This window comes from Pleurodeles waltl, chromosome 1_2 (genome assembly GCF_031143425.1).
Source record: "Pleurodeles waltl isolate 20211129_DDA chromosome 1_2, aPleWal1.hap1.20221129, whole genome shotgun sequence".
Lineage (NCBI taxonomy): Eukaryota > Metazoa > Chordata > Amphibia > Caudata > Salamandridae > Pleurodeles > Pleurodeles waltl.
This window is the reverse complement of record NC_090437.1, coordinates 1,275,809,361-1,275,835,872: the sequence shown is the minus strand read 5'-3', so window position 1 is coordinate 1,275,835,872 and position 26,512 is coordinate 1,275,809,361. Positions and strand designations below refer to the sequence as shown.

The 26,512-nt window shown below is 47.6% G+C and overlaps 1 protein-coding gene across 1 annotated transcript; it reads left to right on the top strand.

Moving 5' to 3' along the window:
* The first annotated feature begins 1,262 nt into the window (after nucleotides 1-1,262).
* LOC138296213 (vasotocin-neurophysin VT-like) lies at nucleotides 1,263-24,942 on the top strand. Its single transcript, XM_069235134.1, has 3 exons — nucleotides 1,263-1,507; nucleotides 21,675-21,876; nucleotides 24,602-24,942. Exons 1-3 carry the CDS (start codon nucleotides 1,388-1,390, stop codon nucleotides 24,763-24,765), a joined length of 486 nt encoding a protein of 161 aa, XP_069091235.1. The 5' UTR covers nucleotides 1,263-1,387; the 3' UTR covers nucleotides 24,766-24,942.
* The last annotated feature ends 1,570 nt before the right edge of the window (nucleotides 24,943-26,512 follow it).

Below are 26,512 nucleotides of genomic sequence, written 5' to 3'. Positions count from 1 at the left end.
GGGTAAGTATAGGTAAGTTTATATATTTAAAAAAAATTGGGTGTGCCATTGGGGGCCCCTGCCTGGCACTGGGTCTTATGGTCTTAACCAGGGGACACTGGTCCCCTGTGCTGGCCATTGGGGTGGTGGCCGTGATTCCTGTCTTTACTGAGACAGAAGTCATATTTCAGTGCTAGTGCGTCAGACAATGACGCTAGGCTAGTTAGCAGCATATTTATTGCTGCTAACCTGCCTAGCGTAATTTCTACCCCACTAGTGCCTTGGTCCCTACCACCATCCCCCCCTCCGGCTAGCGTTTATTTTTGTTATGCTAGCCATTCCTTGCGCCAACGTGCGTCAATCCATAGATATGGCGCACAGCTGCTGCTATGGAATGGAACTAGCAGGTGCTAAGGAATTTGATGCAAAACTGCGTTAGCTTAGTTTTGCATCAAAAAGTATAAATATGCACCTTTATGTGTGTGATACACAGGACCATTGAAATTTTGCAATTCTATGGCCAGCTGCTGCGTTTTTCGTACGCTTATGGATTGGCCGCATTTGCCACATAATCTATCATCGACTGCAGAATTTACAGATTTTAACAAAAAAATGTTTTTGCTCAAACCTGACCAAAAGTTAATAAAAAACAATGAGGCGTGTTGCTGTGCAGTGGGGGGATCTTTGCAAACTAGTCATCTTTCATTAGCCTCTTGCCGTATTTCGGTGCTAAGGTGGCACTAATGAGGCGAAACATTTGCTAAGGCAGTGTTAACAAGGGTAAAATGATAAAATAATGAAGTAATACTATCACAAAATGTGCCAAGTTATGCGTCATAATTTGTCGTTTCTTGCCGCATAACCTAGTCAACCCTGTCGCATATTGTTGACATTTCCAGTCACATAATTCCAGTCGCTGGCCCTAGTAATACTTGGCTGACACAGAAAACATACTTCAACGGCGGGGCGGAGTTATCACCCCCAAAGGTCACCAATAATAGTGCAGAGAGCTGTCTTTGCCATTCATCTTTCTAGTGCGCACTTGTTGTGTGTAGCGACAAAGGACACTTCCTGTGGCATTGTTTGTGGGCAGAAATGCGCCCTCCGGTGGGGGCAGAGGCCTTTGAGGGCGGCCTTCGACTCGTCGATAGAACTGAGGCCAGGCAGTCACGGGCAGCGAGTGGAGGAGAGGGTGGGAAACAAACACAGTGCATTCAGTGTTTGTGAATACGTCAATTATGCGGCGAGGTGGGAGTGACAAACACGTGGCAAGGACAGCAAAGCAACACAAATCAATTACGTCGGCATGGGACTAAATAAACGGCGTATAAATAGGCCGCCCCGGCAGAGGGGAACCTAGAGAGGAGGCTGACAGGTACCACCGCACAGACCCCCGCGCAGCTGCAAGATGCCCGAAGCCGCCCTGCCCGCCTGCTTCCTCTGCCTCCTGGCCCTCTCCTCTGCCTGCTACATCCAGAACTGCCCCCGAGGCGGCAAGAGGTCCTTCCCGGACACGGACGTCAGAGAGGTGCGGTATGTGCGGCTCGTGTGCGTGAGCCAGCGTGCGCGTGCTTCATTGTGAGGGTGTCTGTGCCATCCCGAGAGCGTGTACTTCATTGTGAGGGTGCCTGTGCCACCCTGAGAGCGTGTACTTCATTGTGAGGGTGTCTGTGCCACCCCGAGAGCGTGTACTTCATTGTGAGGGTGTCTGTGCCACCCTGAGAGCGTGTACTTCATTGTGAGGGTGCCTGTGCAAACCTGTGTGCGTGTACTTCATTGTGAGGGTGTCTGTGTCACCCTGAGAGCGTGTACTTCATTGTGAGGGTGCCTGTGCAAACCTGTGTGCGTGTACTTCATTGTGAGGGTGTCTGTACCACCGTGTGTGTACTTCATTGTGAGGGTGTCTGTGCCACCCTGTGTGTGCGTGTACTTCATTGTGAGGGTGTCTGTGCCACCCTGAGACCGTGTACTTCATTGTGAGGGTGTCTGTGCAAACCTGTGCGTGCGTGTGCTTCACTGTGAGGGTGTCTGTGCCACCCTGAAACCGTGTACTTCATTATGAGGGTATCTGTGCCACTCTGTGTGTGCGTGTACTTCATTGTGAGGGTGTCTGTTCCACTCCGTGTGTGCGTGTGCTTCATTGTGAGGGTGCATGTGAAAACCTGTATGTGCGTGTGCTTCATTGTGAGGGTGTCTGTGCCACACTGAGACCCTGTACTTCATTGTGAGGGTGTGTGGGCCACCCTTTGTGTGCGTGTACTTCATTGTGAGGGTGTCTGTGCCACCCTGAGAGCGTGTGCTTCATTGTGAGGGTGTCTGTGCCACTGTGTGTGTACTTCATTGTGAGGGTGTCTGTGCCACCCTGTGTGTGTGTGTACTTCATTGTGAGGGTGTCTGTGCCACCATGAGAGCGTGTGCTTCATTGTGAGGGTGTCTGTGCCACCCCGAGACCGTGTACTTCATTGTGAGGGTGTGTGGGCCACCCTTTGTGTGCGTGTACTTCATTGTGAGGGTGTCTGTGCCACCCTGAGAGCGTGTGCTTCATTGTGAGGGTGTCTGTGCCACCGTGTGTGTACTTCATTGTGAGGGTGTCTGTGCCATCCTGTGTGTGCGTGTACTTCATTGTGGGTGTGTCTGTGCCACCCTGACACCATGTACTTCATTGTGAGGGTGCATGTGCAAACCTGTGTGTGCGTGTGCTTCATTGTGAGGGTGTCTGTGCCACCCCGAGACCGTGTACTTCATTGTGAGGGTGTCTGTGCCACCCTGCGTGTGCTTCATTGTGAGGGTGTCTGAGACATCCTGTGTGTGCGTATACTTCATTGTGAGGGTGTCTGTGCCACCTTGAGAGCGTGTGCGTCATTGTGAGGGTGTGTGTGCCACCCTGTTTGTGCGTGTACTTCATTGTGAGGGTGTCTGTACCACCTTGTGTGTGCTTCATTGTGAGGGTGCCTGTGCCACCCTGTATGTGGGCGTGTACTTCATTGTGAGAGTGTCTGTGCCACCATGTGTGTTATGTACTTCATTGTGAGGGTGTGTGGGCCACCATGTGTGTGGGTGTACTTTATTGTGAGGGTGTCTGTGCCACCCAGTGTGTGCGTATACTTCAGAGTGCTGATGCCTGGGCCGCCCCGTGTACGTGTACTTCATTGTGAGGGTGCCTGTACCACCATGTGTGTGCGTGTACTTCATTGTGAGGGTGCCTGTGCCACCATGTGTGTGCGTGTACTTCATTGTGAGGGTGCCTGTGCCACAATGTGTGTGCGTGTACGTCATTGTGAGGGTGTGTGGGCCACCATGTGTGTACGTGTACTTCATTGTGAGGGCGTCTGTGCCACCCTGAGAGCGTGTGCTTCATTGTGAGGGTGTCTGTGTCACCCTTTGTGTGCGTGTACTTCAGAGATCTGCTGTTTCGTGCACCGTGTGTGCGTGTACGTCATTGCGATGCTGCCTGCGCTACTGCATCATGCCTACATGTGTACTGTGGAAAGGTGCAGCATATGCCCCTCTGTTTGCATGTGTGTGTGCGCTAGGTGTGCGATACTGCATCATGCCTACATGTGTGCTTTGGAAAGGCACAGCATGTGCCCCTCTGTGTACATGTGTGTGTGCGCGAGGTGTGCGCTACTGCAGCATGCCTGCCTATGTACTTTGGAAAGGCGCAGCATATGCCCTCCTGTGTACATGTGCTGAAGGTGTACGCTAACGCATCATGCGTGCCGGTGCACTTTGGAAGGGCGCAGCATGTGCCCCTCCATGTACACGTGTGTGTGTGCGCGAGGTGTGCGCTACTGCCTCATGCCTGCATGTGTGTTTTGGAAAGGTGCTTCTACATCATGCGTGCACGTGTGCCTCGCAGCGGCGCAGTGTATTCCGCCCCATATGTATATATGTAATAAGTGGCGTATCCTCCCATCTCGTGTTTGAATGTTCACTTCAGGGGGTGCAGTATATGCCACTCTGAGTACATGCGTCGCCATAAGAGGCCACGTATATGCCACCCTGGTGTTCCTGTGCTACGCAGTGTCGTATACCCTGCGTGCCTGCGCACTCCAGAGAGGCGCTGTATATTTCACCATGTGTGCGCGCTTTGTTCGCCGACCTTGGAATGATGAAAGGCTGGGTTACCCCCAAACAGCACTGGAAGTCGTGACCTGTGGCCGTCGCGCATAGGCCAACAGAGGGCTCTTGCTTTTGATGCCTCCCAGTCTTAGGCAGAGTTGCGATGAGTCCGGTTGTTTACTGTGCACACTCGTGAGCACGGAGTGTGTGACCCGTGCGCAGTGCTCATCTTTAGATACCTGTTTTTTTATTTTTATTTACTAAAGTAACCGCATTGAGCTCAGGGTGACCAGACGTCCCGGTTTTGCGGGGACAGTCCCGGTCTTCACGTGCTGTCCCTTCAGATTTGATCAAATGTGGCTCGTGTCCCATTTTTTGACGAGAAAGCGGCGCAAAAATACAAAATAAAATTGAATTTTGTAAGTTTGATCCGCATTTGCGTCACAAAAAGATGCAAATGCGGCTCTGAAAAAGCATGAATCAGGCCCAAAGAGTGAAGTCCCAACTGACGCCCATAAGGACGAGCTAGCACTGAATTTGCGCCTCTGAGGCCAGGGGTCGCAAATACAGTTGCAGGGGTCGCAAAGGGCAAGCCAGGGGTCGCAGCTGCGCCCCCTAAATGACGTCCATGCCCTGCTGCATTCGCGCCACTAAGACGCGGAACTTTTAAATTATTTTTTCTGCCGTGTTCTCTGGTTGTGCGTAGGCGCTATCTTGGCAGAGAGGGAAGCGCAGTGTGGTTCAGCACTGCAGAAAGCTCCTCGCGCACTGCCACACTGTGCACCCGTAACAAAACAGGTACCTGCACTGCACAGTGACCTTAGGCGCCCGGGCCATTGCACGCACTGCAACTTTTATCACATTGAGAGCTCGGGGCATAGTCACTGCACCCCCATGGCGAACTCTAAACCCGAAACCACCGTCTTCACTATACCTGGCACCACACTGCGAGCTCCAGGTGTGCACTTAACAGTACCAAAGGCATTGGTGTGCACGGCTACCTTCACTGCACAGTGACTGACCTCAGGCGCCCAGGCCACTGCACGCACTGCAACTTTTATCACATTGAGAGCTCGGGGCATGGTCACTGCAGACACTGCACTCCAGGGCGAACTCGAAACCCGAAACCACTGTCTTCACTGCACGTGACACCACACTGTGAGCTCCAGGTGTGCACTCTTAACAGTACCAAAGGACTTGGTGTGCACGGCTACCTGCACTGCACAGTGACCTCAGGCGCCCAGGCCACTGCACGCACTGCAACTTTTATCACATTGAGAGCTCGGGGCATGGTCACTGCAGTCACTGCACTCCAGGGCGAACTCTAAACCCCAAACCACCGTCTTCACTGCACGTGGCACCACACTGCGAGCTCCAGGTGTGCACTCTTAACAGTACCAAAGGCATTGGTGTGCACGGCTACCTTCTCTGCACAGTGACTGACCTCAGGCGCCCAGGCCACTGCACGCACTGCAACTTTTCTCACATTGAGAACTCGGGCATGGTCACTGCAGACACTGCACTCCAGGGCGAACTCGAAACCCGAAACCACTGTCTTCACTGCACGTGACACCACACTGTGAGCTCCAGGTGTGCACTTAACAGTACAAAGGGCCTTGGTTAGCACGGCTACCTGCACTGCACGGTGACCTTAGGCGCCCATGCACTGCAACTTTCATTACATTGAGAACTCAATGGCATGGTCACTGCAGTCACTGCACGAAACATGCCACGCCAGGGCAAATTCTAAACACGAAACCACTGACTTTACTGCACGTGGCCCCACACTACGAGCTGCAGGGCAGACATCCTGGCATGCACAGTACCTGTTACCTCACTGCACCTGTTGCCCCCCTTCACTGCACCTGCTATGGGCCCAGGAGCTCACACTCTGAGCTCAACGATACGGTCACTGCATTCAGCGCATACGACCGACACCACTGTCTTCACTGCGCGTGGCAGGAGGCTGTGAGCATCAGGGCCGAAATCACAGCATGCACTGTGTGAACCCTAAGGCAGGGCCACTGCATTCACTGCGCGGCACATGAAACGTCGCTGTTAACCGTAGAGCCGCGATCACTCCCTTCCGCGCGCCTGCAACACACTGAGCTCCAGGGCCCGGACCACAGCAGGCACTGCACCTGCTAGGGTCCATGACCTCACGCAGTGAATTCCAAGAAAGAGTCGCTGCATTCACCGCACTGCACATGAAACAGCCACTTTCTAGAGCACCACACTCTGAGCCTCAAAGCTGAAACCACAGCTTGCGCTGCACTTGCTAGCACTGTGAACTGCAAGGTAGAGCCACTGCATGCACGGCGCGGCTGGGCAGCACACTGAGCTCCAGGGCAGAAATCCCAGTATGCACTGCACATGCTACTGAACTGTGAACTGCAAGGCTGGACATACTGCTTGCGCTGCACGTGACACCACAATGCCAACCACAGGGGCAGTGCCCCTGCATTAAGTACACTGTGCTTCACCCCAAACTGTCAAGTTGACCGCTGAAACCACTGTATGCACTGCACTTCTCATCACAATGTGAACTAAGGGGCCGAACCCCGCATCCATCCATCAATTGCACTGCACCTAGCGCCAACTGGTCAGGTAAGAGCTAGACTTAGAAGAAGAGAGACCCCTCCCCCCAGACTTTCCCGCCCAAAGAGCCGGCCCTGAGCCCTGCTTCCAAGAGAAGGGCTGTCCACGGGAAAGGGGCACAGTCAGTCCCTCCTAAGCGTGCAGAGTCACTGATGGGAAGTGGCCCGACCCCCTCTTATCTCTATGAATACTCCGTGTCACCCGCTGCTGCCTGCCAAAAAGTCAGCAGGGGGCTTCTAGGCGCTGGGTCAGGAAACACGAATGTGTACAACAGAGCAGCCGGTAAAGTTTCAAGCACTAGATTGGCGTGTTCTCGCTGCCCCTCTGCTGCTTCATTCTGTGAGAGGAAAAGGGGCGAGGAGCCCAGTGCTTCATTTGTAAATAACGTGCAGGTGCCCACAGCTCTCCTGTGAAACTTGCGGCTGCTGCAATTAAATGTGCGAGCTCGGAATACTGAGGCAGCGTAATTCTAAAACCATCTCGGGCCTTTTCAATCCATTTACAGCCACTCCTGCCCCTTCAACTCACTCTTGCAGCTTTCTACTTTCTCACTTTGTGACGCTTTTTCGTTTTTCTCTTCCTCCGTCTTTCCCATGTGTATCTTTTGCTCGCAGTAAATGCTTGAGGCAAAAAAAATTAAGTGCCAGCCCTCAAAAATAAGTGTCGGTGCCCCGCAGCGGAAACCACCGGCTCAAATTAAGCACTGGAGAAGCCCTATTGGGATTTGCCAATAAAGCGAAGAAAATTGACTGAACACCCACCGCCACCACCTATCCTGCGGTGCCCCAAGACACATGCATGCTTCATGTCAGACACAGCGCCGAGAACACCGCACAGCGCCACGAGGGCTCCTCGCATCTTTAATGCGCTTTAAATCTATCTGACATTCTTCTCTAGAAGTAGCGATCAATGGATCCAAACAAGAGGTATTCTAAATCAAATGGGCAGAGACCGAATCTCAGTTCTCTCGGTATGGGAGGTAGCTGGGTTGGTTAATGCACCGGCATCAAAGATGCGTGCAGGGCGCTTTGTCATAAGCTGCATTTGTTATTAGCCTCGTTCTCGCTGTTAATGTCAATAATAAGGGCATTGATAATACCCATTGCTCTGAAATATGCTGAGTCATGACCATAACAGCGACAGTATCACCGCCCTGTGCGGCTGTCCCTGAGCGCCATATTGTGTCCCCCAGATGATGAATCTGCCTCCTCGCTGCCATGACGGGGCAAGTTGCCCCCCGCCCCCCCCCCCCCCCCCCCGCTTGCTGTGTCTTAGAGGACTTCCGGCTGCACTGCTCCAGCGGAGAGCACAGCTTCAGGGGAGGGCCAGTGCTTTAAATGGGCCGGTACTGTCCGGTACCGAGTACCGGCACTTTTTTTATTTTGAGCGGGAGAGTACCTGCACTTCGCAAGAAAAACGTAATAGTTTCAATTGGAGAGTACCGGCACTTCTCAGAAACAAGCACTCTACCATTTCAAGCACTGAGGGGGAGGGGGGAGGGGGTTGGGTGGGGGGTTGGGTTGGCACGCAGGGGGTGAATGGCAGAAATGCAGGTATGTTTGGAAACATTTGGGGCTCGCAGGTGAGTTCATGTTACTCATGGCGCCTTCATTACCCCTCTACCACTGGGTAGAGACGGAAGACAAGGGGATGTGATTTTGGGGTCCATACATACAAATGTAGATCGATTAAAAGTGAATAACAGGGATTTCTTTGACCCCAAGGTTCGTTCTCGTCTATTTAATGTCACGCAGAATCACTCGCTGAAAACATACCTGAGTAATAATAAGAATGATGGGACTAAACGCTTCCAACAGTATCCTTCGGTCCTCCTTGTTATCTGATTTTCTGTTCCTTGGTTTGCACCAGAAAATCTCTGCTCTCACGTGTTCCTCAGAGTTCCTCTAGTTTTATTAATTATATCAACATTGGTGATCTCTGATATCTGTGAATGCACACTGATAAGGGAAGATGGCGTCAGCCCTCAGTGCGCTGCTTTACTAACTGTAAATCACATTTTAATTGCTTACATACAAAATACTCATTTTACATTTCTGGTATGTATATAATTAAATACCCATATCAAATATACTTCTGGACATTACAAAAAACCTACAGGTTCTGTAAATGTGTAATGATGGGCACTTGAAAAACATTGGCCCGTATTTATACTTTTTTTAGCGCCGCATTTGCGCCGCTTTTTGACGCAAAACGGCGCAAACCTACAAAATACAATGGGGCATATTTATACTCCGTTTGCGCCGGAATTGCGTCGTTTTTTTTGACGCAATTTCGACGCAAAACTAACTCCATATTTATACTTTGGCGTTAGACGCGTCTAGCGCCAAAGTCCATGGAGTTAGCGTCATTTTTTAGCGTGGACACCTACTTTGCGTTAATTATATGCAAGGTAGGCGTTCCCGTCTAAAAAATCGACTCCGAGGCATGTGCGTCGGATTTATACTCCCGGGCAAAATTCACGCCCGGGAGTGGGCGGGTCAAAAAAAATGACATACGGACGCTTTTGCACCGTTTTTTAGCGCCTGCAAAAGGCAGGCGTTAAGGGACCTGTGGGCTCTGAAGGAGCCCACAGGTGCCCTCCCATGCCCCCAGGGACACCCCCTGTCACCCTTGCCCACCCCAGGAGGACACCCAAGGCTGGAGGGACCCATCCCAGGGACATTAAGGTAAGTTCAGGTAAGTGTTTTTAAAAAAAAAAAAAAAATTGTGGCATAGGGGGGCCTGATTTGTGCCCCCCTACATGCCACTATGCCCAATGGCCATGCCCAGGGGACAGAAGTCCCCTGGGCATGGCCATTGGGCAAGGGGGCATGACTCCTGTCTTTGCTAAGACAGGAGTCATTTCTATGGGGGTTGGGAGTGAAAAAAAATGGCGCAAATCGGGTTGAGGCGAAAAAATTGCCTCAACCTGACTTGCCCCATTTCTTGACGCCCAAGCTCCATATCCCCCTACGCCGGCACTGCCTGGTGTATGTCGTTTTTTTTAACGCACACCAGACGGCACCGGCGGCTAACGCCGGCTAACGTCATTCAATAAATACGGCGCCGGCATGGCGCTTCAGAATGGCGTTAGCCGGCGCTAATTTTTTTGACGCAAAACTGCGTTAGCGCAGTTTTGCGTCAAAAAGTATAAATATGGGCCAATGGTATTTTTCAAGTTTGCGCCGTTTTTGCGTCAAAAAGTGACGCAAATGCGGCGCAAAAAAAGTATAAATACGGGCCATTATTCTGTGGCTGCGTCTTTTTTTACATAAACATAAAGGGCCTTATTTATACTTTTTGGTGCAAAACTGCACTAACGCAGTTTTGCACCAAAATGTTTTGCACCGGCTTACACCATTTTTTAGCACCAGCCGGGCACCATATTTATGGAATGGTGCAAGCCAGTGCAAAGGGTAGGCTAGCTTAAAAAAAAAAGACGTTTGGCAGGTTTGAGTCAAAATAATTGATTCTGACCAGATTAGCATCATTTTTTGACACTAAGGGGCATATTTATACTCTGCACTGAATTAGCGTCATTTTTTTTTTTACTCTAATTCAGTGCAAAACGAACTCCATATTTATACTTTGGTGCTAGACACGTCTAGCGCCAAATTTATGGAGTTAAAGTCATTTTTGGGAAGTGGAAACCTACCTTGCCTTAATGAGATGCAAGGTAGGCGTTCCTGTGCAAAAAATGACTCTATGGCCTTAACGCCATATTTATACTCCCATGCAAAAATGGTGCAAGGGAGGGAGGAGGGGTCAAAAAATGGGGCAAAGCTTGCTTTGCCCCAAGACCTGGGTCAGGGCAGGCGTTAGGGGACCTGTGGGCCTATTTCCATGGTGGGATACAAGGGAATAGGTCCACAGGTGCCCTCCCCAGGCCCCAGGGGCACCCCCACCCACACTAGAGGGACTGCGAGGATGGGGGACCCCATCCCAGGTAAGTACAGGTAAGATTACATTTTATTTTTGATGGTGCCATTGGGGGCCCTGAAATGAGCCCCCATACATGGCACAGGGTGCAATGGCCATGCCCAGGGGACCCCTGTCGTTTGTGCTGGCCTTTGGGGTGGTGGGCATGACTCCTGCCTTTTCTAAGGCAGGAGTCATGTGGCATGGTAGGTTTAGCACCATAAAATGACCCTAATCTGGTTAGAGTCATTTTTTTTACTCTAACCTGCCTAAAGCCATTTTTTGGTGCTAAACCCTCTTCTTCTATACTGCGAGCCCCACCCGACTAAAGTCATTTTTTCAAACTCTAGCCTACCCTTTGCACCGGCTTGCACCATTCCATAAATATGGTGCCCGGCTGGTGCACAGAAATGGTGCAAGCCGGTGCTAAATTTTTGAGGGGCAAAATTGAGTTAGTGCAGTTTTGCAGCAAAAAGTATAAATAAGGGCCAATATTTTGTAAGTTTGCGCCACTTTTGCGTCAAAAAATGACGTTAATGCGGCGCAAAAAAAGTATAAATCAGGGCCTTGGTGCTAGACGGGTCTAGCACCAAAGTATAAATATGGAGTTAGTTTTGCACTGAATTAGAGTAAAAAAAATGACGCTAATTCGGTGCAAACAGAGTATAAATATGCCCCTAAATATGGCGTTAAGGCCATAGAGTCATTTTTTGCACGGGAACACCTACCTTGCATCTCATTAAGTCAAGGTAGGCCTCCACTTTCAGAAAATGACTTTAACTCCATAAATTTGGTGCTAGAGGGGTCTAGCACCAAAGTATGAATATGGAGTTAGTTTTGCACCGAATTAGAGTTAAAAAAAATGACACTAATTTGGTGCAAACAGAGTATAAATATGCCCCAAAATTTGCTGCTGTCTGCGAATAACCCATCACCTGCTGCATAATTTGCAGGTTTTAAGAAAACCCCTTCTCTGTAGATAAAACAGGTAAAATATAATGAAACGTCCTGTGCAGATGGCGCAGTTATGGGCCACATATTTCACACACGTTAAATGGTCGCCCTTACCCGGTGATTAATGTAATTAGTCTTTTGAAGAGGTAAACATTTTGTCCAGAAGGTTAAACTTACCCATTTGATAGTCAGCAGAGTAGACTTCTGTCCACTTGCTACAGCAATCTCCCTGTGTCCTATAAAATATAGGATGAAGCCCCCCTTGGTGTACATTGTAAGGAGACTGCAAGTCCCAACAATGAAGACTGGCACGGGGGGGGCACATTCATAACACCTTTGCTGTGAGTGGGTGTGACTTCCTCTGACAGTACTCCTGGTTTAATCCTGGAATTCAGTAGTAAAATGGGAGATCCCCTGTCCTTTTCCTGGTTTACAGGAGTAAGCCTGAAGGTCTGTTTAAATAGAACCAACTACTTGAAATTCAATAGCAACATCCTTATTCTGTAATACTCCATTGATCATTTGCTGCAACTGACTCCCCCTCTCCTGTTAACATGTAAATTGCTCATTTAATCAAATTGCTAACGACATAATTACACTACCAAACCTTCTCTGCCCATGAATAACACATTGACTGCTTAATCCCAGTTTGCCTTAGCAGATATCGACCCATTAGTCATTTTAATTGTGTAGTATCTCCTGGTCGACCTGTAATCTTTGAGGTTACATAAACTACCCAATTGGCCCTATGGCCAAAGATATACTAGTTAGTACCATATTGCAAATCTGTGACATTTTACTCCATTGAAATTAGAAGCAGTCGGTGCCCTTTTGGAGCATCAAACGCCCATTAGCCTGATTCACAAACAAAGTTGTAAAGCCTGATTCAGAGTAAACATCCGAAATGTAATTCATTCGTTTTTATTCCACCTTTGTAGTAAAAATCTGACTTTTTTGGAATTCACAGACGTTTTCAGAAGTACTGCCAATCCACAAAAAATGTTTTTCTATGAGTAGTTCTGACTTAGTCCAGGTTCTGGGTTGATTTATTCAATTATTTTTTCAGCAGGAATGCTCATTCTCTGAAAAAAGCTTTAAAAAATCTTTTATTTGACTAATCATGTCCTAGAAAAGTACCAGTAGGTCACACTTGAGTCAGGATATTCGCAAGTAAATTACATGTAATACTGAAGTAGGATTCGGACAAGCGTAAATGACATTTAAGGCAGGAGTTAGGTACACTACCCTCAGAAAATACCTTGTGAATAAGGTCTGGGTATTCAGGTGTGATTTATACCAGGTGCACTTTATATCTAAGATGGAAGTAAGACGCACTTGCTGACAAGAAAAACATCATGATTTGCGACTTGTGGCTTTTGTGGTTTTCCCAAGAGTATTCCTGGATTTGTTTAGTGATTTCCATTTTTCACACACGCAACTATTCACAGGCATACCTGCTCTTGTCAAATAGCAAAACAAGTGCAATTACTTGCTAACTTTTCTTTTCTGCATTTTCTCTATGAGGAAAATATTTACCCCTTGGAGAAACACTTTCCCCTATAAATTCACCGATTTTTGGGATGTTCTTCTAACCAGCCCATACCCCGGAAATTAGTTTACCCCTGCCTTTGGCAAGTGTAAAGTTCTGACCACTTCCAGGGAGTGAAGGAGCTGAGAAACCTTTGCCTTCACATACATGTTTTGGGTACTGTTACATGTGAGTACATGGATGCACAAGTGTACATTTAAAATGTGTTCATGCAAAATGTCAATTTCCACCTGTGAACCGCACTGTTTGTGCATGTAAGTTGCAGAGTACATGCAGAGATGTCTTTTTCAATCGGGTTCCATGCGTTTTTCATCCTTTTTTGGGCGCCTTTGCAACTTTTAAGGGTTTCCCCACAGACCACAAATATCATGGTCCACGTATGAAAAGATGCAGGAGTCGTAGAGTTGCATGATCACTGCTCTTACATCATGCTACTCATGGACAACGGTAACTCTACAGAACCCCTTTCCACACACATCTTTTTAATCTATGTACTGTCCACCTTCACTAAACCTGGGGATATTCTCTTTCCTGTTCCCTATTCCAGTTTCACCATAAGTAGTTTTCTATGTCTTTCAGGTGTGCCTATACCATGAAAGTTTTTTGTGAATATCCACAAAGTTTGAACTTTGTGGGTGTTCACAAGAGTTTGCATGGACCCCCCCTTTGAAACACGCCTTTCCTCTCTCCCATGTTCCTTGCCCTGAAGCAGGCTTATTAATGCCAAAACGTCCACCACGTAGGTGCACTCCGCGCCAAATAAGTAAGTGGATTTGTATATGTATAATGCACAAATCCTCTTTCTATAAATCAGGATTTACAATTTATGAGCACAGATCCAACTTTTTGCACATTGAAGACACAGGGCGCACACACACACATTAGTACTTCAGCCTCACTTTATTTGGTTCCTGTAGAAAAACTATAGATATTACATTTTGTTTCCACAGAACATGAGTTTCATAAAAAAAAAAATGAAACAAATAGAAAAACACTTACAACTGGGGACACTTAGCTGAATGCTTCCTGCAACACCTGGAGTGTTTATGTCACGTGGGGCAAAGTGTCATCCCATAATGTTCATTTAGACTACAGTAGCATACAATCTGGTCTGTCGCTATGTCAACAGACCCCCCCCCCGTGAATGTAAAAAGGCACCCCTCAGGCTTTCTACCGCTGTATTCATTAATTTTTAATTCATTACTAAAAGCAGGGCTAGTAGTGCGTTTTTTTTATATGGGTCCATTTTTACTCATTTTTGTCACCTTTTTGTTAATCAATAATGATAGCGTTAATTAGTCCATTTCCCCCACTCTGTTCATCAATGTAAATCTCAGCGGTGCTATAATGAACACACGGGATTACTGCTGTGGTGACAACAACTCTTCCTGGTGGGAAGTTTGTATCTTTTATTAATTCAGGTCCTGTAGTCATGGTCAGGACCAAAGAGTGTCTACTGGGGGGGGGGGGGCTTCATCCAGAACACCCCGGGGTTACATGGGGAATGGACAGCATCGGATATTGCGAGACAACATGAGTGTTGCGGTGGGTGTCCCCGTGCAACACGCATGGATCTTGACGCATCCCTAGATTTACAAGAGCCTGTATACCTGGGGATGCGCCAAAACCTTACGCCTCCCCAGGGGAGGTGCAATGAGTAGAAATATCTTTATGTATCCGCGTATGTTTCATCCTCCTATGCGTTCTGCAGCACACATAGGGGGAAAAGCCTCCCAGGATTGCTTTTGTGCAGGAAGGTGCCCTGTCCTGCACAAAACTGTCCTGCCTGCAGTGCAGACACCCTTGCATCCTGGTTCATGGGTGCCTGCCTTGGTGCTAGGCTGTCATAATGTTGCCAGTGGAGGGGGAAAGGACAGAAATGCGGCATATGCCATAGATACGGGGCATTCCTGCCCCTTTCCTTTGACGCAGCAACTTGCTGCGCTGCCCTGTGTCAACGGCCCATAAATCTAGACCACAGAATACATCTTGGTGACGTCACTTGTCTCATTCAGGGCATCCCTTCAATGTTCAGGTCTAAAGGGTGGATTCTCCAAATGTTTATAATGTGTACATAAGACACAAGTGTACACAGTGTTGTCTTCGGCTGCAGATTCACATAATGGGGATCTGAGAGTCCCCACTGCCCCAGGGTGCACCTTCTACTCCGAGAAAACAGCAGGTGGACAGATATTCTGCAGTCCTGAGAGTGGATGGGGCTGGGAGAGGCTTTCATCAGGTTTAGCACTGAAAGACTCCTGTCTGAGCTCTCACAATAGTTACTGAGGTCATGTGAGGCAACCCTGTCCTCTCTCTCAGAACTGTCCTCAATTTTCTACAACATTTTAGCCTCGCATGTCCTGAGTAGCGCCCTCAGATACAGCGGATGTTGGCAATCACAAGATTGTACAAGCTGCTTTTTCCCTTCAGTTCAAGATTTTAGGGCAGAACTTTCACCAGTGATGGATGACACAATCAAAACTCCAGGGATGCATGACACATTCTAAACTCCAGGGATGCAGGACACATTCTAAACTCCAGGGATGCATGACACATTCCAAACTCCAGGGATGCATGACACATTCTAAACTCCAGGGATGCATGACAAAGTCTAACCTCCAGGGATGCATGGCACATTCCAAACTCCAGGGATGTATGACGCATTCTCAAGTTCAGGGATGCATGACACATTCTCAAGTCCAGGGATGCATGACACAATCTAAACTCCAGGGATGCATGGCACATTCTAAACTCCAGGGATGCATGGCACATTCTAAACTCCAGGGATGCACAACACATTCTAAACTCCAGGAACACATGACACATTCTCAAGTCCAGGGATGCATGGCACAATCTAAACTCCAGGGATGTATGACGCATTCTAAACTCCAGGGATGCACAACACATTCTAAACTCCAGGAACACATGACACATTCTCAAGTCCAGGGATGCATGACACAATCTAAACTCCAGGGATGTATGACGCATTCTCAAGTCCAGGGATGCATGACACAATCTAAACTCCAGGGATGCATGGCACATTCTAACCTCCAAGGACGCATGACACATTCTCAAGTCCAGGGATGCATGACACATTCTAAACTCCAGGGATGCATGACACAATCTAAACTCCAGGGGTGCATGGCACATTCTAACCTCCAGGGATGCATGGCACATTCTAAACTCCAGGGACGCATGACACAATCTCAAATCCAGGGATGCATGACACAATCTAATCTCCAGGGATGTATGATGCAATCTAAACTCCAGGGATGTATGACACATTCTCAAGCCCAGGGATGCATGACACAATGTAAACTCCAGGGATGCATGGCACATTCTAAACTCCAGGGATGCATGACACATTATAAACGCCAGGGATGCATGACACATTATAAACTCCAGGGATGCATGACACAATCTAAACTCCAGGAATGCATGGCACATTCTAAACTCCAGGGATGCATGACACATTCTAAAGTCCAGGGATGCATGACACATTCTAAAGTCCATGGATACATGACACACTCTAAAGTACAGGGATACATGACACATTCTACAATCCAGGGATGCATGACACATTCCAGAATCTAGGGATGCATGACACATTCTAACCTCCAGGGATGCATGACACATTCTCAAGTCCAGGGATGCATGACACATTCTAAACTCCAGGGATGCATGAAACAATCTAAACTCCAGGGGTGCATGGCACATTCTAACCTCCAGGGATGCATGGCACATTCTAAAGTCCAGGGATCCATGACACGTTCTAAACTCCAGGGATGCATGACACATTCTAAACTCCAGGGATGCATGACACATTCATAAGTCCAGGGATACATGACACACTCTAAAGTACAGGGATACATGACACATTCTACAGTCCAGGGATGCATGACACATTCTAGAATCTAGGGATGCATGACACATTCTAACTCCAGGGATGCATGACACATTCTACAGTCCAGGGATGCATGACACATTCTAAAGTCTAGAGATGCATGACACATTCTAACCTCCAGGGATGCATGACACATTCTCAAGTCCAGGGATGCATGACACATTCTAAACTCCAGGGATGCATGACACAATCTAAACTCCAGGGGTGCATGGCACATTCTAACCTCCAGGGAAACATGGCACATTCTAAAGTCCAGGGATGCATGACATATTCTAAAGTCCAGGGATGCATGACACATTCTAAACTCCAGGGATGAATGACACATTCTTAAGTCCAGGGATGCATGACACAGTCTAAACTCCAGGGATGCATGACACATTCTAAAGTCCAGGGATACATGACACATTCTACAGTCGAGGGATGCATGACACATTCTAAACTCCAGGGATACATGGCACATTCTAAACTCCAGGGATGCATGACACATTCTTAGGTCCAGGGATGCATGGCACATTCTAAACTCCAGGGATGCATGACACATTCTAAAGTCCAGGGATGCATGGCACAATCTAAAGTCCAGGGATGCATGACACATTCTAAAGTCCAGGGATGCATGACACCTTCTGCAGTCAAGGGATGCATGGCACAATCTAAAGTCCAGGGATGCATGACACATTCTAAAGTCCAGGGATGCATGACACCTTCTACAGTGTCCAGGGATGCATGACACATTCTAAAGTCCAGGGATGCATGACACCTTCTACAGTCCAGGGATGGATGACACATTCTAAAGTCCAGGGATACATGACATATTCTACAGTCCAGGGATGCACGACACAGTTCAAAGTCCAGGGATGCATGACACATTCTAAACTCCAGGGATGCATGGCACATTCTAAAGTCCAGGAATGCATAACACATTCTAAACTCCAGGGATGCCCGGCACATTCTAAAGTCCAGGGATGCATGCACATTCTAAACTCCAGGGATGCATGACACATTCTAAAGTCCAGGGATGCATGACACATTCTAATGTCCAGGGATGCATGACACATTCTACAGTCCAGGGATGCATGACACATTCTAATGTCCAGGGATGCATGACACATTCTAAACTCCAGGGATGCATGACACATTCTACAGTCCAGGGATGCATGACACATTCTAATGTCCAGGGATGCATGACACATTTTAACGTCCAGGGATGCATGACACAATCTAAACTCCAAGGATGCATGACACATTCTAAAGTCCAGGGATGCATGACACTTTCTACAGTCCAGGGATGCATGGCACATTCTAAAGTCCAAGGACGCATGACACATTCTAAACTCCAGGGACGCATGACACATTCTACAGTCCAGGGACGCATGGCACATTCTAATGTCCAGGGACGCATGACACATTCTAAACTCCAGGGACGCATGGCACATTCTAAAGTCCAGGGATGCATGGCACATTCTAAAGTCCAGGGACGCATGGCACAATCTAAACTCCAGGGACGCATGACACATTATAATGTCCAGGGATGCATGACACATTCTAAACTCCAGGGATGCTTGACACAATCTAAAGTCCAGGGATGCATGGCACATTCTACAGTTCAGGGATGCATGACACATTCTATAGCCCAGGGATGCATGACACAATCTAAACTCCAGGGATGCATGACACATTCTACAGTCCAGGGATGCATGACACATTCTACAGTCCAGGGATGCATGACACAATCTAAAGTCCAGTGATGCATGACACATTCTATAGTCCAGGGATGCAGGACACAATCTAAACTCCAGGGATGCATGACACATTCTTAAATCCAGGGATGCATGACACATCCTATTTTGGAAAAAGTATCCCACATTGATAACTCAGGCCAATTACTTATTTAGACCTCATCTCACCTTCTTCTCTCCTCTTCTTTCAGATGCAACTTCTTAAGACTACACTGTATTTTTGTTTTAGTTGTCAGCAGAGTTCCCCATATCAGTATCTGAAATGGTTGTATAGTTTTGGAGATGGGTTCAAAGCCCAGCTGTCCTCTGCGTGGTCATTGGGGGAGGGGAGCACACTGCTTGCTTGTCCGCACCAGTCCTCCTTCCAAGGCATTATGGTAAATGTAGTCCTTACCAGTGTCACAGGCACTCACGTTTTTAGCAGCGTGTGGTGGCACAGCCAGTGCTGGTATCCTTGGACATGCATTTTGTGCTTAATTGGTTCTCATCAGCAAGAAGTAATCCAGTATGGAGGTGCTTGGTATGCCACTTTCATTACTCCAGGTTCAATAACACTCCAAGCACACAAGTGCATCCTGAGAATCGCCAACCTCATGCATTCAAACAGCGGGGGAGGGGAGTGTACTGCCTGCGCCAGACCTCTCAAGGCACTATGTTAATGTAGTCCTCAAAGGAGTTGATACTTGCAATCACACAAGTTTTTGCCACCCAGTGATGAACAACACTAAAGTATACAAAAAGTGATGAATGGAATGCTTGAATTAATCTCAGCCACTGGTAATTACTCGGGTCGTATCACAATCCATCGTTATTTTGCCCACCATGCCATCTCAGTTTGGACCCAGCCATGTGCAAATCAGTCTTTACCTTGCTCCAGTGGGAGCAGTCCAGCCTGAAGGTCAGTCCAGGTCCTCCCTGAACCATAACGTAGGCAATCTACGACTGGTTTTGCCCTTGGTATGGACTCATCAGCCGGGTACAGCTTGGTTCCCGTGAGATAGTGTGCACAGAAGTACCCACATCTGGGCATATCAGTGTCACTTAGGGTAACATACTAAAGTATACAAAAAGGGATGGATGGAATGCTTGCATTAATTTCAGCCACTGGTAATTACTCTGGGCAGCACCCCAATCCAATGTTATTGTGCACATCAGGCCACCTCATCCAGCCTTTACACAGCCATTGATAGGGGCATTAAGTCGATTTCCAAGCCCTCGCGGGAGATGTGAAACTCCTGAAAATGAGCGATTTCATAACTAGTCAAGGGCAGACTGAGTGAAAAATGAAGATCTCCTAGTTTGACAGTCATAAACTTAGGGCTATATTTACAGCCTGTTTTGCGTCACTCAACCTCGACACAAACCTTAAGTGATATTTATGAAGCCACGCAAGGCCTCCTTGCGTGGCCGTGCATAGCTCCATAAGTCTCAGGAAATCTCAAGTAATGTAACACAGCGCAAATTCTGAGTTACATTACTCTGTGCCAGGGAGCCATTTCCATGGGTGTTGCATGGGTGTTCCCACACAACATCTATGGCTTGTAAACCTAGGGATGCACCAAAATGATACGCCTCCCCAGGAGAGGCGTTACGAGGAGAAATAACTTTATTTCTCCTATTTTTTTTCCACTTTATATGTGTGCTGCATTCTGCAGCACACATAGAAAGGAAAAAAAATCCTCTCAGGATTGTTTTTGTGCAAGAAGGTGTCCCTTCCTGCACAAAAACAATCTTGCATGCAACGCAGGCACCCTTGTACCATGGTACAAGTGTACCTGCGTTGGTGCTAGGCAGCCCATTGTGCACCAGCGCAGGGCGAAAGGACAGGAATGCGCCATATTGGATAAATACAGCGCATTCCAGCCCTTTCCCTGTGATGCTGGGCAGCGCAGCGCCCACAGCCCATTATTAAGGGCCTTAGGGCCAGATGTAGCAAACTTCTGAATTGTGACCCGCAAATTGCGAGTCAGAGCGACTCGCAATTTGCGAGTCGCAATTCAGAATGTTGGATGGTGTCCCTGACACCATCAGCGACTCGCAAGGTGGTCGCAAAGGCCCATCTCATTAATATTCATGAGGTGGGTCGCAATTTGCGACCCCCTAGCGAGTGGCGGCATTCACAGGAAAGGTGGCCTGCTGCGGACAGCAGTCCTCCATGTCTGTGACTGCTTTTTAATAAAGCAGTTTTTTCTTTTGTAATAAAGCCCGTTTTCCTTAAAAGAAAACAATATGCATTACAAAAACGAAAAATGAAACGTTTTTGTTTCATTTTTTTAGAGCAGGCAGTGGTCCATAGGGCCACTGCCTGCTCTGAAAAATTGTTTGCAGTGCCATTCACAACGGGGAAGGGGTCCCATGGGGACTCCTTCCCTTTTGCGAATGGGTGCAAACTGTGATTGCTTTACGACTGCATTCGCGGTTACAAAGCAATCCTGCATTGCACTGCGACTCGCAATTAGGAAGGGGATACCCCTTCCTAATTGCGACTAGCAAACCCGTTTTGCGATTTGATAACCAGGTTACCGAATTGCAAAACGGGTTTTGTGCATTGCAAAGTGCATTTTGTACGTCGCAAACAGTGTTTTTCGCTGTTTGTGACATGCAAATGCTTCCTACATCTGGCCCTTAGTGAGGTAGACTATGTCTCTGCTGATCGGGAAATAAGTGAAGAAACCAAAGTAAATGAGATCTTCGATCTTTGCTATCCACCAATAAAATTGCAATTCACGAATTGCTATTACACCCAGACCCAGACATTAAGTGGGAAAATACTCCAGAGGCAGGAAAACACATCTGTTTCAACAAATCTTTCAGTGTGCAAATATTTCAAATTGATCAGTTCTCATATTCGTAATCAATTGTAATCTGCAATTGATTACTGATGATCAGGTGTGATGAACCGGTGTTCAGTTCAGATTCTTTCCCGGGAATAAGCCGTGCTGGTACCTGAGCCCTTGTCCCTTGTGTTTTCCAGTGCATACCGTGTGGTCCAGGGAACAGAGGTCGCTGCTTCGGCCCAAACATCTGCTGCGGCGAGGAGCTCGGCTGTTACATTGGGACCTCGGAAACCATGCACTGCGTGGAAGAGAACTACCTGCCATCGCCCTGTGAGGCTGGGGGCAAGTCGTGCAGCGTGGATGGCAAGTGCGCGGCCCCCGGGATCTGCTGCAGTGACGGTAAGAGATCAGCAGTGCTTAATTTGAGTTGTTTTTTTAGGGCCGGCACTTATTCGTCTGCCTTAAGCATTTACTGCGAGCAAAAGACACATATGAGAAAGACGGAGGAAGAGAAAAAACGAAAAAGAGTCACAATGGGAGAAAGCAGAAAGCTGCAAGAGTGAGCTGAAGGGGCAGAGAGTGCCTGTAAATGGATCAAAGAGGCCCGAGATGGCTTCAGGATGATGCCGCCTCAGTATTCCGTGCTCGCACATTTAACTGCACCAGCCGCGTGCTTCAAAGGAGACCTCAGGGCACCGGCTTATTTTGATTGACAAGTTAAGCACTGGGTATCAGCACAGTGCGTACTCAACACGATGGACAGCGGCCTAGAAGGCATGCAGCAAAACTGTGCAAATGCAGTTTTGCGGCAAAAAGTATAGCACCGGCGCCAGCAGGGCACCATATTAAAAGAATGGTGCAAGCCGGCGCTAAATTTGGGCTAGCGTCTTTAAAAAAGACACTAGCCGGGTCGGGGTGGTGTTAGAGAAGGAGGGGGTTGTGCGTCAAAAAAATGACACTAGACTGGTTAGAGGCAAAAAAAATGCCTCCAACCAGACTAGCGCCATTTCCTGGCGCACAACCACCAAAAACATGACTCCTGTCATATATATATATATACATATATATACACACATATTATTTTCATCAACCCGGGCTCGGTGGAGGGAGTTATCTTTTCAGGATTTCACCAAGAGGTGACTCGGAGGCACCTAATCTGTATTTTGGGGTTAATGCTATGGATTAGGGGCATCACAGACTGTTTAAAAAAAAACAAAAATCTAAATGAGAATTTCAGGGGACCAGGAAACACCTAGCAAGGATGCCTGCTGCACAGCTTGTCGAGAGGTTTTGGTCCTACACCCAAACTTTTTGATTTTAATTGTGTCTACTTCTAGAGTGCCTACTGACCTCGTGTACCTTCAGGGCACTGGAAGAAACGGAAACCAAAGCAATCATTTAAAGCATAGACTTCTAGATAATGATATACATTGTATATATATGGAATATATAGATGAAACATAGTCCAAACAAAATCTAGGAAAAAAGTACAAAATGTCTTGCTTGTGATTTGATTTTTAAATAGGAGCTTTCAGCTGTCTTTAAGTGACTATCATCACTTATGTATGTATGGGTATTTTTATTGTGCAAACTGAGTTAGAAAGCAACAGAGCGCTGATCTTCACGTACATCAAGATGGGATTGCACATGTATGTTCCAGACTTTACATTTTTTTATATACAGAGATATCAAGTGATTCCCCCAGAATCACTCAATGTTGAACCAAAGGCTGAAGTCAGTATTCAAACCTGAGTCCCCAGGGTCCAAAGGCAGCAGCTCTAACCACTAAGCACAGCTCCTACCATAAATGTGTTTTCATTTTATATCTGTGCAGGTGTTTTTTAGATGACTGTCCCACTGCTGCCAGAGGTAAACTGGGGAAATGGTTGGTCCCAGTGATGTAACAGAAAATGATGTGTCCCCTCCACATATGTAGGGAGGTTCCCTTGAGTCTCCCATATCTCCCAGATATTCATTGACCTTGGGCTGAATGGTGACCTTTTAAGGATTGTGAGCCCTTGAAGGGTTTGGGGGACCACCAGCACCACAGGGGCAGCAGGGGCCTGAGCTGCGCCTCTAGCTGGTCCAGTCTCTTTAGGTTCAGTCCAGCTAGACTTATGGACACAAGAAACTGGCACCTTCTTCTCCAGGGTTCGAAGTGCATCCTTGTCCGGTAGCTGCTAATAACTACTGGGCCGCAGCTTTACGTACCTCCTAAGTGCAGTATTTTTTTATTTCTGCATCGTGATGTTCTCTTGAGCACATCACTCAGCTTCAAATGACCACTATGAGCCAGATTCAGTATTTCTTTCCACTGCGACGCATGGCAGCACTTCTCAGCGCATTGCACAGCGCTGAACATCTTTCGCGAGCAATGTCTTTTTTAGATTGGACGTTGAACTGAACACTGCACTACGACGCAACACCCATGGGTTTTAACGCAAAGTCAGATCGAGTAAAGAAGCATGGCCTGGATTTGTGCGAAACACTAATGACAAAGTAAACCAGGTGCAAACAGGGCATAAGTGGAATATCACAATATGCCAACACAGAAGATGTGCAGTTGTGGCCAAATTGTACTTTTTGCACTGCTCATCCCTAGGCAGCTCTGAATGGTTTGCTTCAAGTCCACATCTCACACAAAGCACCGTTTGGTCATCATAGCACAACATGTGTAAGTCTAAGCCCCACTGGAATGTTGGGAGTTTCATAGAAGACAATGATGATTCCCCAGGGCCATTAATGGCTGGTATTAGCCTTCTGCTCCAACGTTCCGATGTTTGTCTTCATGTTTCTCCCTTTTTAATTTAGAACATTGTACCCTCAGTGGGTGGAATGTTCTTATAGCCTTGTAGGCCTTCTATCTTGTGCTATACCGGCTGTTAAAGGCCCTTTCTCTCGTTACAGGCCCTCTCCTGTGGCTCAGGCCTAAAACTCAGGTTCAGGGCCTTTTGCAGCTGATATAACCCTCAACAGCATGGTGCAATGCTTAAGGATCTTGTCACTGGTAAAAAAACAAAAAAAAATCTATATTTTGACTGTTTCTCAGATGTGAGAAAGGGACACAGGATTTAACTATTTCCCTGCAGTAATGAGTACTTTTCATCTCAAAATGTTTTTCTAGAGAGCTGCACCCTGGATGGCAGCTGCCTGGATGAAGAGAGTGAGCGGAGGAGAGGGCCCAACGAAAGAAACATGACCCTTCTGGACGGGACAGCCAGCGATTTCTTCCTCAAGCTCATGCACATGGCCAACAGACACCAACAGGGCAGGCACCAGATCTACTGAGAGGATGGCGCCCGACACCCCCATCTTATTTATAAAGGTCCACCCTTGTGGTCCGCTGCAGCCACAACCTGCCGTCTGCTTCCGTTTCCTTTATTTAAAATGTACCACCAACACAGACCCTGAGAGTTGACTGTAAATACCTGGGAAATAAAGTCTTTTATTGCACTGTGCTATTAACCGTAGGTTTTGGCTGTTTTATTTTTTAGGTTGAGCGCACAAGCGCTCTGACGTGTTGTAATCTAACTGTGGGCTTTTAACCACGCCCACTGCACATCCATCACTATCACTCATTCATGGGCTTGCCTTTCAAAAATTCCTTATCATCAGTGGCAAATGCTTTACGTTTGTCCCTCCTTGGGGCAGTTTTGTTACCGCCTTGGCCATCGACCCTGTTTTTTTAAACACATTTTTATTGATATTTTCAACCAGTAAATTATCATACAATTATAGTGGAATACATCTTTTTCCAGCATAAGGACTCAGCCTATTCAACTCTTCTCAACTGTTCCACTGTGCTGAGTCTTTAAGGAATCACTGCCGTACCCCCACCCTTTGCCACCCCAACTTCCCTCCCCGTGAGTCGAATTTCGTGTTGTGTGATGAACATTGTGTGGTGAGGTCAGTTGTGTGCCGTTGTCCTGTGGGTAAGACAACGTCAGGCTCTAGCTCAGGAGGATCTCTGCTGTCAGGTGCGGGGTGGTTGGGTCTTATCAGTTCCTTTCTAATTCAGGGTCAAAGGCATTATGGGTCGCTTCTCTCATGGCTTCCACTATAGTGTCCCACGCTCTTGCTACATCCAGTGATCTCATCCCTCTTTTGGCCTCCCTGAGAAGAGCATCTCCCTCACATCTAGCCCAGTTTTTCAGTTCCGTATGCCAACTAGATACTCTCGGGCCTGTCGTTTTCCCAATTCATTGCAATCTCCCTCTTGGCCAAGATATAAGCTAGGTCCTGGAACCTGCTAGTTACCTTATTTTTAGATGTGTGTGGGAACCATCCACGTAGGCAATGACCCATTGTACAAGGAACCACCTTGTCTATTGCAATTGCTACCAATTGGATCACCTCTCCCCAGAACGTCCCAAGAACATGTGCTGAATTCTGCACAGAGTATCCCACATCTTGGACATTTCGCTCCTTCCATGTTGAAATGCCTATTAATCTGACCAGGGGTTGAATATGCTCGATGCAACACATAAAAGTTAATTAACTTGAATCTGGCATTTCTCGACCCCTTAGGGGTGTCTTCCAATATATGCTCCCACGCCTTGTCAGGGATAATGGTTCCCAGATCTCCTTCCCATTTTAGTCTAAGGGAACCCAACGAGAGGGTCGTATGGGATCGTATTCTATTATATAAATTTGTGACCACCTTTATCTTACCCGTTGAGGTCGTCAGATAGGTACAGGCTGCCTGTGTTTGGGGTTCCCCCAGTCCCGCCCGCCTGTGATGTTGAATACCTGCAGTGACCGAGCCATAAAGCAAGAAGTGGCCCCTTGGCGGGTGAAACTCTGCTTTAAGGTCCTCGAATGATATCATTGTCCCTTCTTTAAACAGGGTACCAACAGTCAGCACTCCTGCCACATATCAGGCTTGTAGCCCCTCCCAGTTACCCCTATGCGGCAGTGCTAATACAGACATCGGGGGGTCTGGGGAATAGGGAGTCTTTATCTTAGATTTGCACAAGTAGCTTGTCTAGCATTGTATGATTGTTTTCAATTTGGGGGAGTCCTCTCCCTTGTTATG